This window comes from Otolemur garnettii, unplaced genomic scaffold (genome assembly GCF_000181295.1).
Source record: "Otolemur garnettii isolate 467f Iridium unplaced genomic scaffold, OtoGar3 scaffold00018, whole genome shotgun sequence".
Taxonomy (NCBI): domain Eukaryota; kingdom Metazoa; phylum Chordata; class Mammalia; order Primates; family Galagidae; genus Otolemur; species Otolemur garnettii.
The window spans coordinates 15479761-15495139 of NW_003852413.1; the positions used below are offsets into that span (position 1 = coordinate 15479761).

At 46.0% G+C, this 15379-nt stretch overlaps 1 protein-coding gene across 1 annotated transcript in view; it reads right to left on the bottom strand.

The window, feature by feature from the left end:
• Window positions 1–412: 412 nt before the first annotated feature.
• MILR1 (mast cell immunoglobulin like receptor 1) overlaps window positions 413–15379 on the bottom strand; it is a 19004-nt gene continuing 4037 nt past the window's right edge. The window contains exons 3-7 of the mRNA XM_023511220.1: window positions 10743–11012; window positions 5067–5348; window positions 3419–3529; window positions 743–873; window positions 413–433 (exon numbers count right to left, since the gene is read on the bottom strand). Coding sequence (XP_023366988.1) covers window positions 413–433; window positions 743–873; window positions 3419–3529; window positions 5067–5348; window positions 10743–11012 — 815 coding nt within the window. The remainder of the gene's footprint in view (window positions 434–742; window positions 874–3418; window positions 3530–5066; window positions 5349–10742; window positions 11013–15379) is intronic.

Genomic DNA, 15379 nt, shown 5'->3' on the forward strand with positions numbered 1-15379 from the left:
CTATTTTTTGGTTGCAGCCGTCATTGTTGTTTGGCGGGTCCGGGCTGGGGATTCGAACCCGCCACCTTAGGTGTACATGGCTGGCGCCTTAGCTGGTTGAGCTATAGGCGTCGAGCCTGTTCAATTATTTTTTATTTTTAATTTTTATTTTTTTTTTAGAGACAGAGTCTCACTGTGTCACCCTCGGTAGAGTGCTGTGGCATCACAGCTCACAGCAACCTCAGGCTCTTGGGCTTAGGCAATTCTCTTGCCTCAGCCTGCCAAGTAGCTGGGACTACAGGTGTCCACCACAATGCCCGGCTATTTTTTTGTTTGCAATTTGGCTGGGGCTGGGTTCGAATCCGCCACCCTTTGTATATGGGGCCAGCACCCTACTCACTGAGTCAAGGGCGCTGCCCCTTTATTCAATTTTTTACACACATGTCTGTGCCACCTTTAAAAAATTAAAAAAGACAAAAACCTAAAACTAGCTAAAATACTTGACAAAGTTCTCCTTTTTTTTTTTTTTTTTGAGACAGAGTCTTACTATGTCGCCCTCAGGAGAGTGCAGTGGAATCACAGCTCCCAGCAACCTCAAACTCTTGGGCTTAAGAGATTCTCTTGCCTCAGCCTCCCAAGTAGCTGGGACTACAGGCAACAGCCACAATGCCTGGCTATTGTCTTGTTGCAGTTGTCATTGTTTTAGCTGGCCCTGGCCAGCTTCGAACCCACCAGCCTCAGTGCATGTGGCTGGTACCATAACCACTGTGCTGTGGGCGCTGAGCCCAAAGTTCTCTTTCTTACCTGTTTGATTTAGGCTGATATTTGCATATATTCTAACTTCCAGGGGTGTGGCTCCACAGTCCTTGGGGGCGTTACCTCGCACAGCTTTTCCTACATAAATTGGTACAGAATCATTAAACCAATTCAGCCACATTTTTCTTTTTTGGGGGTCTCTTCTGCAGGAGTAAAATTCCCCCAAATCTCTGAAAGAGTGACTTGCTCCAATGGCCCCAAATGTTGTCTAACAAAGGAAAACCGTGGGCTCAACAAAGAATTTAAAGCACCCACATCTCCAAGCCAGGGCTATTCCAACTTACTTTCCCAACTTTGTGAGGAACGTGCTTTGCCTATCAGATTATGCTTTACAACACATTTTTTTTTTTTTGAGACAGAGTCTTACTCTGTTGCCATCAGTAGAGTTCTGTGGCATCACAGCTCACAGCAACCTCCAGCTCTTGGGCTAAGGCGATTCTCTTGCCTCAGCCTCCCAAGTGGCTAGGACTACAGGCACCCACCACAATGCCCAGCTATTTTTTGTTGCAGTTTGGCCAGGGCCGGGTTTGAACCTGCCACACTTGGTATATGGGGCTGGGGCCCTACTCACTGAGCCACACGCACCACCCTCCAACACATTTTCTTTCCTCCCTGAAGAGAACAGTCTATAAGAAGCTTTGGGACAGTCTTGAAGAAGCATATCTTCAAATGACAGTAAATAACCCAACTGTACTCTGTTTTAGCTCTGGTCAGTAATCAAGAATATTAATGCCACTTTTGCAAGACCTGCTTTTTTTGTAGAAAGGGGAGAGATGTTCTTCTCATGTATGAGGTGAGTAAATTGTGACATCTCTGTTTTGTGTCAACTGACTCCTCCCCCCTTGAGTTTTGGCTCTCTAGAGATGGAGGGGATCACAGGGGCCCCACACTTAATATCTTGTTCTCTTGCCAGTGTCAGAGCATCTCCATGACCCCATTTCACAGGTCAGATCACTGAGGCTCAGAGAGACAAAGGGGCCTGCCCAATACCCCTTGGCTTGCCAGTGGGTACCAGTGCCAAGATATAGTCTTTTGTGGAAACCTTAAAATTCTTCCACACGTGGGTGCCAAATAAAAAAGCCACTTTGAAATCATAACCTCGGCTCGGTGCCTGTGGCTCAAGCGGCTAAGGTGCCAGCCACATACACCTAAGGTGGCGAGTTCGAATCCAGCCCGGACCTGCCAAAACAACAATGACGGCTGCAACCATAAAATAGCTGGGCATTGTGGCAGGTGTCTGTGGTCCCAGCTATGTCGGAGGTGGAGGCAGGAGATTCGCTAGAGCCCAGGAGTTGGAGGTTGCTGTGAGCTGTGATGCCACAGCACTCTACCCAGGGGGACAGCTTGAGGCTGTCTCAAAAAAAAAAAAGAAATCATAACCTTGGGTGGTCAGAAGACATAAAGAGTGAAAAGTGGTAACAGAGGCTCCTCAGGACATTGAGGGTTTTTGCTGAATTTGGCACTTGAGGTGGGGAAGAAAGGAACAATGCTCTTATTTGTCTTTGTGTGATGAGCTTCCCCCCAGTATCTCATCCAGTGAGGCTGCTGGATAATACCAGGCAAAGCCCTTGGCTTTGAGGAGTTTGTAGCTAGGACAAGCTATGCAATGTGCAGACCCAGAGCAAAATGAACATTTGTTTGCATGTTTTTTTTTTTTTTTTTTTGAGATAGAGTCTCCCTATGTCACCCTCAGTAGAGTGCTGTAGCGTGACAGTCACAGCAACCTCAAAGTCTTGGGCTTAAGTGATTCTCCTGCCTCAGCTTCCCAGTAGCTGGGACTACAGGTGCCTGCCACAACGCTCGGCTATTTTTTTTGTTGTAGGTGTCATTATTGTTTAGCTGGCCCAGGCCGGGTTGGAACCTGCCAACCTGGGTATATGTAGCTGGCGCTGTAACCACTGTGCTACAGGTGCTGAGCCAGTTTGCAAGTTCTTAAATTCATAAGCAAGTACATCTTCCACAAAGAGTCATACAAAGAAGAGAAAAGGGCCTCTCATTAAAACAGTATTTGTACTCCTAGTTGGTCATGGTGGCTCATACCTGTAATCCTAGCCCTCTGGGAGTCCACGGTGGGAGGATCACTTGAACTCAAGAGTTAGAGACCAGCCTGAGCAAGACCGAGCTCTGGTCTTTACTAAAAATGAAAAAAGTAATAGGGTACTGTGGCGGGTGCCTGTAGTCCCAGCTACTTGAGAGGCTGAGGCAAGAGGATCTCTTGAGCCCAGGTTTGAGGTTGCTGTCAGCTATGATGACACCACAGCACTCCACCCATGGCAAGAGTGAGACTCTCTGTCTCAAAAAAAGAGAAAAATTTAGATAGTGATGGCAGAACATTAAACCAGGCATGGAGCCTGTCTTGGCACGGGCACCAGCTTGCATGCCCGTGAATCTGGTTCTGCTTACAATCTAATTCCGAAAAGGCTTTCACCAGAGAAATGGGAACTGTACCTATGTGTGGACTGTTGGGGAAGTCCGTTTTGTTTATCCTTCCCTTTCTCATCTTTCCCTCCTCTTTCCCCCATTCCATTTCTGATCCACCTTGTCCCTTCCTCCTCACCCTCTGCCCTGCTGTCTGTATCCAAAACCCACGGGAAAGCAATGGCAAAGCGCCTGGAGAACTTACTTGCTTTGTATTTGGATAGTATCCAAAAAGCCAGGATTAGGGCTATCACCGTTAGCCCCAGTAATAGCCCCGGAAGCAGTAGCTGCAGGCAGAGAGGACAGCCGTCCCCACCTGGAAGACAGCATTCATCGGTGACCACAGTGCTTTTTTTCCCCATGACACTGAGCTGGTAAATGTTCTAGAAGGGACGATCACAGCCGTCTCCCAAGTTAACCAACATACTGTGCATCCAGATTCCCAGACTGCTATAGACATCTGCTCACGAGACTAACTTGTTAGTCACTAAAGTTCTCAAAGTCACAAAGTCACCAAGCATACCTTCCACAGCCTCTTCTGAGGAAGAGAAAAGCACCACAGCATTTAACAAGGGATGGCTGGGTGCATGTCAGGGTCATAAGCATCAGTAAGATCAGAGCCCTGGGCCATGCTGGCACAACCGTGTCTCCCAAACAGCTCCCATCTATTGAGTATTCGCTGCATACCGGACGCTATCAGGCCCTTTACATATGTTGCCTTATTTACTTTATTGGGACTCCCTTTTTATAGATGAAGAGTGTAGGACTCAGAGAGGTTAAGTGAGTTTCCTAAGATCACACAGCCTGTAAATGGAAGGGCTGTGATTTGTAGTTAAGTGCTCGGCTGCCTAGCTCACTGTCCTTCCAAGGATGTGGCTGGGGCAAGAGTTCAGCGTCCAAGCATGCCTTCTGCCTTTGCTAACCTAGTTTTTCTTCTATCCTTCTCCTTCCTTGACAAATGTACCTTAGTAAGGACCCAGAAGGTCAGGTTTGCAAACAGAATTCCAAAACTCTCCAGAGTTCTGCACCGCACCATGGCAGCATGGGGAGAGCCCACTGCAGTCCCAGCCTGCCCCCTTCCCACCTGCACTGAAGGGGCCTTGCATGTCCGTGGACTCCCAGCCTGCCTTTCTAAATACTGTCCGTTACCACCGCCAACAGCTCCCTTAGCTTCTGTTCAGGGAAGTCCCCACTCTCACTGTGTGCTGTTGTCGAAAAAACAAGCTAGGATACAGACTCCTGCACACCTTGGAAGTGGGTTCTGATCTAACTGGGTAGGTAATTTTGGTCCAGGTGCCCAGAGTGTGGAGCAGACAAGTGGGAGTATATATGGGTCCAGGTAGGCACGTCCCCGTGGCTCCCTGAACTCCTAAGCTTACAGGTAAGTGATAGGCTAGAGATGCCAGAGCAGAGTCCTTCAAACACAGGGCTGGGTCAGGGGCCACTCTTGGCCTAAGCAGGTGATCACCAAACATTAGCACTGGGGCAGTAAACACCCAAGTGGAGGGCACAGATGCCAGAAGTCAATAAAAAGAGAGAACCAAAAGACTTGTGTTTCTCCAAGAGAGATGCAAGTGCTGATACGGCTACTTAGAACCCAGGTACTGGGAGGGCAGTGCGGGAAGCAGGGTTAGGGCAGAAAGTCTCACCCCAAGGCCCCTGCCTGACCAGATTCTAGGCTTCTCTATGGTTTCTCTGTAGCAGAAAGCAACCAATAGAAGTTGCGTGGATCCTACCAGCGGGATCCCGGAATCAGAAACAGGTGGCCAAAGTGGGAAATAGGTGGGCAGAGGAGCAGCTGAAGTTTCTGGAAGCGAGTCCAGACCCTGCTGAAAGAACTCAGATGCCCTTACCCGTGGCAGCCATGGAGACGGGCTGGCTGTACTGTGCGAGGTCAGGCAGCCCGTTTCTAGCTTCACACCTGTACTCTTCCTCTTCAGTGTCCTTCCTGGTCAAGTTCAGCTCGGCAGGCTCCCTTGCATTTTTGGAAATAGCTGATGATATGGGGACATTTTTTTCAAAAAAAGTGTAATTGATGGGCAGTGAGCCACGGGCTGAGAAGCAGCGTAGTGTTACGTGTCGTTCTGTCCCTGTTGCAGTGATCGAGATGGTCAGCAGTGGGGCAGTCACCGGGTCTGGAAGGAAGAACATGCACGAGAAAGGGATGAGCAGATTGCGTTCACTCACTCAGTCCACAGATGGAGACAGATCCACTGCTCCATTCCAGGCTGTGGACCCAAAGGTGAAGCCAAGAAGCCGGTGAGCCAGCGGGAAGGGCAAAGGGGCCTGTGGCCAAGCCCAGGTGGTGAGCCACGAGCCGGGTGCTGAGGAAGCCAGAAAGTGAGGGTGTCTCTCTGCTTTGAAGAATTGGGGTGCAAGCTTGTCTTTCATAGAATTCACAGTCTGCTTATTGTGGATAAGGAATATAATTTTGTCAATCCAGTTCCAAGTACGTATGAAACGGTGAGGGGCTTTTACGCTCAATCTTTATAAAGGTTACAATGAGGCCTTTTTTTTTCCTTTTTTGGGAGGTGGGGGACTGACAATCGTTTTTAAAATTATTTAGAACTTTTTTAGGAAATAGGGTCTTGCTTTGTTGCCCAGGCTGGACTCAAACTCCTGGCCTCAAATGATCCTCTGCCTCAGCCTCCCGAGTAGCTGGGACTCCAGGTGTGCACCACTGCATCTGGCTCTGCAATATTTTTTTTTTTTAAGAAATCCAAAAATATCATTTTCTCTAACTGTATGTTCATTTATAGAAGTCAGCTGTGTGGTTGAGACACTCTCACATCGTCCACAAAGCAGGAAGTAACCTGCTAAATAGGTTTGAGGGAAACTCTCAACAGGAACTGTGTGGGTCTGGTACACCCCGTCAGGCCAAACCCTATCCTGTGGGAGGACCCAGCTGTATGCTTTGTTATATAATTCACTGATAAACCAGTCTTACAGGAAAGGAAGGATAGTTGTGGAGTATCATGTACCAGACATACAACTCATTTTATCCCATTTGACCATTAAGTCCTGCAAGGTAGATAGTATCACACCCATTCCACCAGATGAACCAACTGTGCTTCAGAGGGGTTAAGAAACTTGCCCAAGATCACCCAGTTAGTAAATGGCAGAGGGAGGACTGACTCCAGGGTCCACGATTTTTTTTTTTTGGAGACAGAGTAGAGTGCTATGGAGTCATAGCTCACAGCAACCTCATACTCTTGAGCTCAAGTGATTCTCTTGCCTCAGCCTCCTAAGTAGCTGAGACTACAGGCACCTGCCACAAAACCCAGCTATTTTTTTTTTTGAGACAGAGCCTCAAGTTATCCCCCTGGGTAGAGTGCTGTGGCATCACAGCTCACAGCAACCTCCAACTCCTGGGCTCAAGCGAGTCTCCTGCCTCAGCCTCCCAAGTAGCTGGGACCACAGGCACCTGCCACAACACCCAGCTATTTTTTGGTTGCAGCTGTCATTGTTGTTTGGCGGGCCCAGGCTGGATTCGAACCCTCTACCTTAGGTGTACGTGGCTGGCGCCTTAGCCACTTGAGCCACAGGCACGTAGCCAAAAAACCCAGCTATTTTATAGAAATGGGGTCTCATAGTTGTTCAGGCTGGTCTCAAACTCCTGAGCTCAAGTAATCCACCCACTACGGCCTCTCAGAGTGCTAGGATTACAGGAGTGAGCCACTGTGCCGGGTTTACACAAAAATTTTTTTTTAACAAAATCAATTTGGTACAGAAACAGTAAAACATAAGACCAAAGCAAAAGTAAAACCAAAGAAAAGAATTTAGAATCTCCTTGCTCCGTCTCCGCCTGCATGGAAATCCCTGTGACAAGATGAACAGCACCTCCAGATGGTGACCTCAGAGGGCAACTTAGCTTGAGAATAGCACCGATAGGATATTCTTCCTGTGGAAGTGAAATCTACCTCTTGTAATTTGCAGGAAAGAGGAGCTGAAACATTCATGAGGAAGCAAACAGCATGGACTCCTCTCTGAGACGGAATGATTCGAATTGATATCAGTAACTGGATATCGTAATTGATAAAGTAACTGGAAAAATGCGGACTTCTCTGAGAGTTTGTAGAAGGACTGGTGAAAGGAATAACAGAGCCACCATGATCTGAGGAAGGGAGCTGCGGTGAGGTGCAACTCTTCTTTTCTTTCTTTCATTATTTTTTGTTTGTCTGTTTTGGTACATTCCAGAGAGAGGAATGGGTCAGTCGCCAGGAATAGAGAAAGACCAAGTTAAACTTTGATAAACCAGTTATATTTTGAAATTTCAAGGAGTCCTTTAAGTTCATTCAGCTACCACCTTCCTTGCAAGACCTTTGCTAAATCCTCCAGGCAGAAGTGCTCCCTCTTCTTCCCTCCTTCCTTGCGATCCTCCTCTTCCTCCACCCCACCCGACCCCACCCCCAGCATGTGGTTCCATTCTCATGCTACTTTTACTACCTCTTTTTTTTTTTTTTTTTTTTTTTGAGACAGAGCCTCAAGCTGTCCCCCTGGGTAGAGTGCCATGGCATTACAGCTCACAGCAACCTCCAACTCCTGGGCTCAAGCGAGTCTCCTGCCTCCACCTCCCAAGTAGCTGGGACCACAGGCGCCCGCCACAACGCCCGGCTATTTTTTGGTTGCAGCCGTCATTGTTGTTTGGTGGGTCCGGGCTGGGGATTCAAACCCGCCACCTTAGGTGTACGTGGCTGGCGCCTTAGCCGGTTGAGCCATAGGCGCCGAGCCTTTACTACCTCTTAATACATGATCCACTTGGGTGTCTCAGTGTCATATAACCTGTTTAAAACCGAGGTCTAGTTAATATGCCAGTTAATGAATCTATCAATAGGTAGTTAGAGAAACATTTAAAAATCCTGTTCTTGGACTCAGCACCTGTAGCTCAAGCGGCTAAGGCGCCAACCACATACCCCAGAGCTGAGGGGTTCGAATCCAGCCTGAGCTTGCCAAACAATAATGACAACTACAACCAAAAAAAAAAAAAAAAAAAAGGCGAGGCACTGTGGCAGGCACCTGTAGTCCCAGCTGCTTGGGAGGCTGAGGCAAGAGAATCGCTTAAGCCCAGGAGCTGGAGGTTGCTGTGAGCTGTGATGCCATAGTGCTCTATCCAGGGTGACAGCTTGAGGCTCTGTCTCAAAAAAAAAAAAAAAAAATTCCTGTTCTTGGCCAGGTACAGTGGCTCACATCTATAATCTAAGCACTTTGGGAGGCTGTGGTAGGAGGATCACTTCAGCCCAGGAGTTTGAGACCAGCCTGAGCAGGAGCAAGACCCCGTCTCTATAAACAATAGAAAAATTAGCTGGGCATGGTGGCACACATCTATATTTCCAGCTACCCAGGAGACTGAGGCAGGATGATCACTTGAGCCCAGGAGCTCCAGGTTGTAATGAGCTATGATGATGCTATTGCATTCCAGCCTGGGTGCCACGGCAAGACCCCACAAGGCAGGAACCAGTGTATGGTCAGGGCTTAGCACAATCTCATTACATACTTGGTGAGTGAATTAATGATTAATGAATCTGTGTTTATGGCTCATCCTCTCAACCCTTCCTGTGTTAGGGACAAGATCATGTCTTAGGTGTCATTAAAATCCCAGTAGCAGAGCCAGATGCAGTGGCTCATGCCTATAATCCAAGCACTCTGGGAGGCCAAGGCAGGTGGATTGCCTGAGCTTACAAGTTCAAGACCAGACTGAACCAGAGTGAGACCTCATCTCTAAAAATAGCTGGGCATTGTGGTGGGTGCCTATAGTCCCAGCTACTTGGGAGGCGAGGCGAGAGAATTGCCTGAGCCCAAGAGTTAAAGGTTTCTGTGAGCTATGACGCCACAGCGCTCTACCAAGGGCAACAAAGTGAGACTCTGTCTCAAAAAAACAAAAAAATCCCAGTAGCACAATTGTTTGCACCGAGTAGGTACTCCATAGTCCATAGTGCCTACTGATCTGACTTAACTGAAGAGGACACAGTTTTATAATCTATCAAACTTTAACCAACCACAGGGAAGTTGTACACAGAGACATGTGCATTGATGGGTTGCCTGGCTGGGGCAGCAGGAGGCTGACCTCTAGAGAATGCTATCAGCTACGTTAACTGCCCTCAGTAATAGGGCAGGCTCCTGTAGTACTAGCTACTCAGGAGGCTTAGTCTAATAGAAATAAGACCATTTCTCCAGGGAAAGCATCCATTGCTATCATTAGATTATTAAGATAGTTATAAACTAAAAAACTAAGAATCACTAACCTACAGCAGGGTCACCCAACAGAACTTCCTGTAATGATGGAAATGGTCTATGTCTGTCTTATTCACTGGTTGCCACCTGTGGGCATTGAACACTTGAAATGTAACTAATGAGACAGTGGAACTAAAATTTCTCATTTCATCTAATTTTGATTAATTTGAATTCAGATTGAAATAGCCACATGTGGCTAGTGGCTACCATACTGATTAGAGCAGGCCTAGAGAACCAATCAGAAGTCGGGGTTCCTATGTTTGGAAGACTCCGGGTATAATACACATGTATTACCCAGAAGCCCTTCCTTCTCTCCCACGAGTGTATTATCAAGGTTCCCTTCACAGACGAGGCCATTACTGCTAGACCATAAGATGCTCAGGGCAGGAAAATGGGAGAGAAAAACATGGAAGTGGGAAGAAGTGATCAGGCAGAAGAGGGTGGCCGGCAGGGAACCTGGTACAGGGGGAGAGATGGAGAGGGCCTGGAACTTCAACCACCCTCTCTACAGGGCCCAGCACTGATTCCAAGTCTTCTTATTTGAGTCTTCAGAAAGAAAAAAAAAAAAAAAGTGGTTTTTGTCCCATGATGGGAATCGTGGAATAAAGCTTTTGGAAAAGAACTCAATAATCTTACTGTTAAGATATCAGACTTTTGGCTTAGGCTATATAAGACTATTATCTGAAATTGTCAAAAGTCTTTGCAAGAGAAAGTGAAATGGAATTATCGAGAATAAAGATCTCCGCTGGGCCCGGTGGCTCATGCTTGTAATCCCAGCACTCTGGGAGGTTGAGGCAAGTGAATCCCTTGAGCATAGGAGTTTAAGACTAGCCTGAGACCTCGGGAAGCTAAGGCAAGAGAATCGCTTAAGCCCAAGAGTTCGAGGTTGCTGTGAGGTTGCTATGGCACTCTACTGAGGGTGACAAAGAAAGACTCTGTCTCAAAAATTAAAAAAAAAAAAAAAAAAGACTACCTTGAGCAAGAGCAAGACCCTATCTCTACTAAAAATAGAAAAAAATAGCATGGCCTTGTGGCAGGCTCCTGTAGTACTAGTTACTCAGGAGGTCGAGGCAGGAGGATTGCTAGAACCCAGGACTATGAGGTTGCTGTGAGCTGGGCTGATGCCAGGGCTCTCTAGCCTGGGCAATAGAGTGAGACTGTGTCTTTAAAAAAAAAAAAAAAAGAATAAAGATCTCAGTGACATAGTTTCCAGGCCCTCAAGTAAAGGTCATCAAGGGACATGAAGAGCCCTTCATAGAAGAGGAAAGACTCCCACAAGCCGCAGGGCCTTCACTTACCAGCAATGGTGAAGTTGAAGTCACGACTATATTTCACACATTTTAAAACTTGGGCTTTGCATTTGTAGGGGCCCAAGTCACCAGCTTCAGAGATGTTGAGTTTAAAAATCGTGGGTTCACCTGTTCCATTCTGGGTTCCCAAGAATATCTCATGCCGAAACAAGGAGTAGGTGATCTGCAGTGATTTGTTCTTATGGGAACAAAACAGAGACACATTTTGACCTCTCATGACCATGTTAGTCTGTGAGTACACAAGTGGAGAAGGGAATTCTGGAAAATAAAATAACACAAGAAAAGGTCCTTGTTAACATCCTTTGATCATAAGTCAGTGGTTGTCTAGCCATATTGTTATGGGGCCAGGTGGTAGGAACACTCTGTTCCTGCTGAGCCACCCTAACACCAGTGCTGTGAGCTGCGACGTCACGGCACTCTACCAAAGGTGACATAGTGAGACTCTGTCTCAAAAAAAAAAAAAGATTGGTATGCTGACTTAGAAATATTAAAATAGTTCCAAGCTCTATGACCAAACGTTGTTTCTAGTGGCCGTTTTGTCCATTACTTATTTATTTATTTTAATTTTGGGGAAATTTTAAACACCCTAGCAGAGAAGACAGTAGAATGAACCCCCACGCACCCATCACCCAGCTTTAACAATTAACTCATGCTCCATCCCATTTAGTCTGTGCCCAGCCCCTTCTGTTATTTTCAAGCAAATCCCAGAACACATATTGCTTTATTCAATATACAGAAAAAGAGAAAAGCAGCCCCTCCCTGACAGCTGGGAACTGACCCAGCTAGGAGCGGACCTATCACAGGTAGGCCTTGGTGTTCTGCTTCTGAACATAACTGATTTCTTAGAACGCCAGCCCCAGACAAGGCCCTCCAGGACCAGGATGAGTTGAGACAAAAACAAGACCACTCCCCCATCATGCCTGAACACAGATGAGGACATGAACGTTGTCTAAACCCCAGATATGGCCAGACATCTCCCCCAAACTGGCTAATATGAGTGGCTGTGGCTTCTTTACCAATCACAGCTTTACCTTTATTCTGCTCTTCTTGCCTTTTAAATAAAAATTACTAAATGGGGTGGCGCCTGTGGCTCAGTGGGTAGAGTGCCGGCCCCATATACCAAGGGTGGCAGGTTCAAACCGGGCCCCGGCCAAACTGCAACAAAAAATAGCTGGGCGTTGTAGCGGACACCTGTAATCCCAGCTACTCAGGAGGCTGAGGCAAGAGAACCACCTAAGCCCAAGAGCTGGAGATTGCTGTGAACTGTGATGCCTTAGCACTCTACTGAGAGCAACAAAGTGAGACTGTGTCTCTTAAAAAAAAATTACTAAATTACTATCATAGTATTATACTCACTTCTGGAAAGAATCTAATCAGGGGCAAAATCTGCTTCTTTGACTCTTTCTCCAAATCACCTAACACAAGTCCAAATCCTCCCATGAATCCTGCATAACACCCTCTTGCTGAGACACCCATGGTCCTCATGATGTGTTCCTCCAGGTTGCAACAAGTCATAAGTAAACCCGACTTTGTTCAACTACACGTGTGTCCCTGGCAGTTTTTGCCTGGAGTTTGTTAATAGTTTATATTTCTTTCTTTCTTTTTTTTGAGACAGAGTCTTACTATGTCGCCCTCCATAGAGTGCTTTGGCATCACAGCTCACAGCAACCTCCAACTCTTAGGCTTAAGTGATTCTCCTGCCTCAGCCTCCCAAGTAGCTGGGACCATAGGCGCCCACCCCAATGCTCGGCTGCTTTCTGGTTGTAGTTGTCATTATTGTTTGGTGGGCCCAGGTTGGATTCAAACCCGCCAGCTCTGGTGTATGTGGCTGGTGCCCTAGCCGCTGAGCTATAGATAGTTTATATTTCTAAAAGATAAGAACTCTTTTTTATAAATAATCATGATACCATTATCACGCCTAAACATTGTCAATATTTTTTAAAAAATCATTAAATATCTAGCTAGTGTTTAAATTTCCCTAATTGTCTGAATTTTTTTTTTTTTTTTTAGAGACAGTCTCATTTTATCACCCTCGGTAGAGTACCGTGGCATCACAACTCACAGCAACCTCCAACTCCTGAGCTTAGGCAATTCTCTTGCCTCAGCCTCTTGAATGGCTGGGACTATAGGCACCCACCACAATGCCTGGCTAATGATTTTTATTTTTACATGTTTATTTTTTATTTCAACTAGGAGCCTGATATGGTCTATTGCAATTGATTGGTACATGTTCTTGTCTCTCTCTTTATACAAAATCTATAGACTCTCCCACCTTTTTTCCCCCTTATAATTTATTTCTTGAGATAGCAAGTTATTTGTTCTATTGTGTTTTCCATAGTGTGGATTTTGTTGATCACATCCCCATGGTAACCTTTACCATCCTCTATCACCTGCAATTTTCTTTCTCTCTTTTTCTTTCTTTCTTTCTTTTTTTTTTTTAGAGACACAGTCTCACTTTGTCACCCTCTATGGAGTGCCATATGGTCACAGCTCACAGCAACCTCTAACTCTTGGGCTCAAGGGATTTTCTTGCCTCAGCCTCCCGAGTAGCTAGGACTGCAGGCACCTGTCACAACACCCGGCTGTTGTGTTTATTGTTATTGTTGTCATTGTTGTTTAGCAGGCCCTCGCCAGGTTTGACCCCACCAACTTCAGTGCATGTGGCCAGCTCCCTAACCACTGAGCTATGGTCACTGAGCCTTCTTTCTTTTTTTCTTTCCTTTCTTTTTTTTAAATATTTTTTCTTTCCTTCCTTCCTTCCTTTCTTCTTTCTTTCTTTCTTTTTTTTTTTTGAGACAGGGTCTCACTCTGTTGCCCAGGCTAGCTAGAGTGCGGTGGCATCAGCCTAGCTCCCAGCAACTCCTGGGTTCAAGCAATTCTCCTGCCTCAGCCTCCTGAGTAGCTGGGTCTACAGGTGCCTACCATAACACCTGGCTATATTTTGTCTATTTTTAGTAGAGATGGGGTCTTGTCCTTGCTCAGGCTGGTCTCAAACTTCTCAGCTCAAGGGAGCTTCCTGCCTCCCAGAGTTCTAGGATTAGAGACATAAGCCACCTCACCCCATCTGTCCCCTGAATTTCTGATACAGATCAATGAAATTCAGTTTAGTTTTTATTTAGCAAGAGTGCATCATAGGAGGTAGTGTATATTTCCATTAGGAGGCCCATAATGTCTGATTATCTTTTTATTTTCTAGTAGCCTTTGACAATAACCACCCAGAAGCATTAGTTCATTAGAGTTTGCAAAATATACTAATGCCTTCTTCATTTATTATCTGAAATGATTCCATCAAGTGAAAGTTGCCCTGGTCAACTATTTAATTACACTAAGGTATAATTTACATAGGAAATGCAGGAGAAATACTTGATTCTCTCCCATAATTGATCAGTTTTGGAAAAAGTGAGGTATAGCAGGGAGACGTTTTTCTTTTAAGAATCACTATGCAGCCAGACTCTGGCTCATACCTGTAATTCTAACACTCTGGGAGGCTGAGGCAGGCGGATTGCCTGAGCTCAGGAGTTTGAGACCAGCCTAAGCAAGAGATCCTATCTCTAAAAATAGCTGGGTGTTGTGTGGGCGCCTATAGTCCCTTTGACTCGGGAGGCTGAGGCAAGAGAATCATTTGAGCCCAACAGTTTGACATTGCTGTGAGCTGTGATGCCATAGCACTCTACCAAAGGTGACAAAGTGAGACTTGTCTCCAAAAAAAAAAAAGTCACTATATACAGCACAATCACAATTGCAAAGATATGGGATCAACCTAAGTGCCTATTGACCAATGAGTGGATAAAGAAAATGCAGTGAATATTTTGTAGTATCCCGGAGTACTACACAGTCATAAGTAAGAATTGAATAGGTTTGGGTGCAGTGGCTCACATCTAAAGTCCCAGAATCTCAGGAGACCAAGGCAGGATGATCACTTGAGCCCAGGAGTTTGAGATCAGCCTGGGCAACATAGTGAGACCGCATCCACACACACACAGATTAGCTGGGTGTGGTGGCTCACACCTGTCCTGTACTCCCAGCTTCTTAGGAGGCTGAGGCACGAGGATTGCTTGAGCTCAGGAGTTCAGGTTTGCAGTGAGCTAGGATTGTGCCACTGTACTCCAGCCTGGGGAACAGAGTAAGACCTCATGTCAAAACAAAAAAACAAATAAAAGAAAAAAACAAGAAGAAGGAAGGAGCTTTTGCAGAAACTTGGGTGGAACTGGAGGCCATTATCCTAAGGGAAGTAATGAAGCAGGAACAGAAAAATAAATGGTGCATGTTCTCACGACCAAGTGGGAGCTATGCCAGGACATACAGAGTGGCCTAATGGACATCGGAGACTCACGGGGGGAGAGTAAGGGATGAATGTATAATGTACACTATTTGGGTGATGGGTTCACTAATAGTGTACACAATGTATACTGGGGTTGTGAGTACACCAGATTTCACCACTATGTAATACATAAATGTAACAGAATTCAACTTCTACCTCTCAGATCCATTTTTATTTATTTATTTATTATTTATTTATTGAGAAAGAGCCTCAAGCTGTCACCCTGGGGAGAGTGCCATGGCATCACAACACTCTACCAAGGGTGACAAAGTGAAACTCTGTCTCTAAAAAAAAAAAAAAAAAA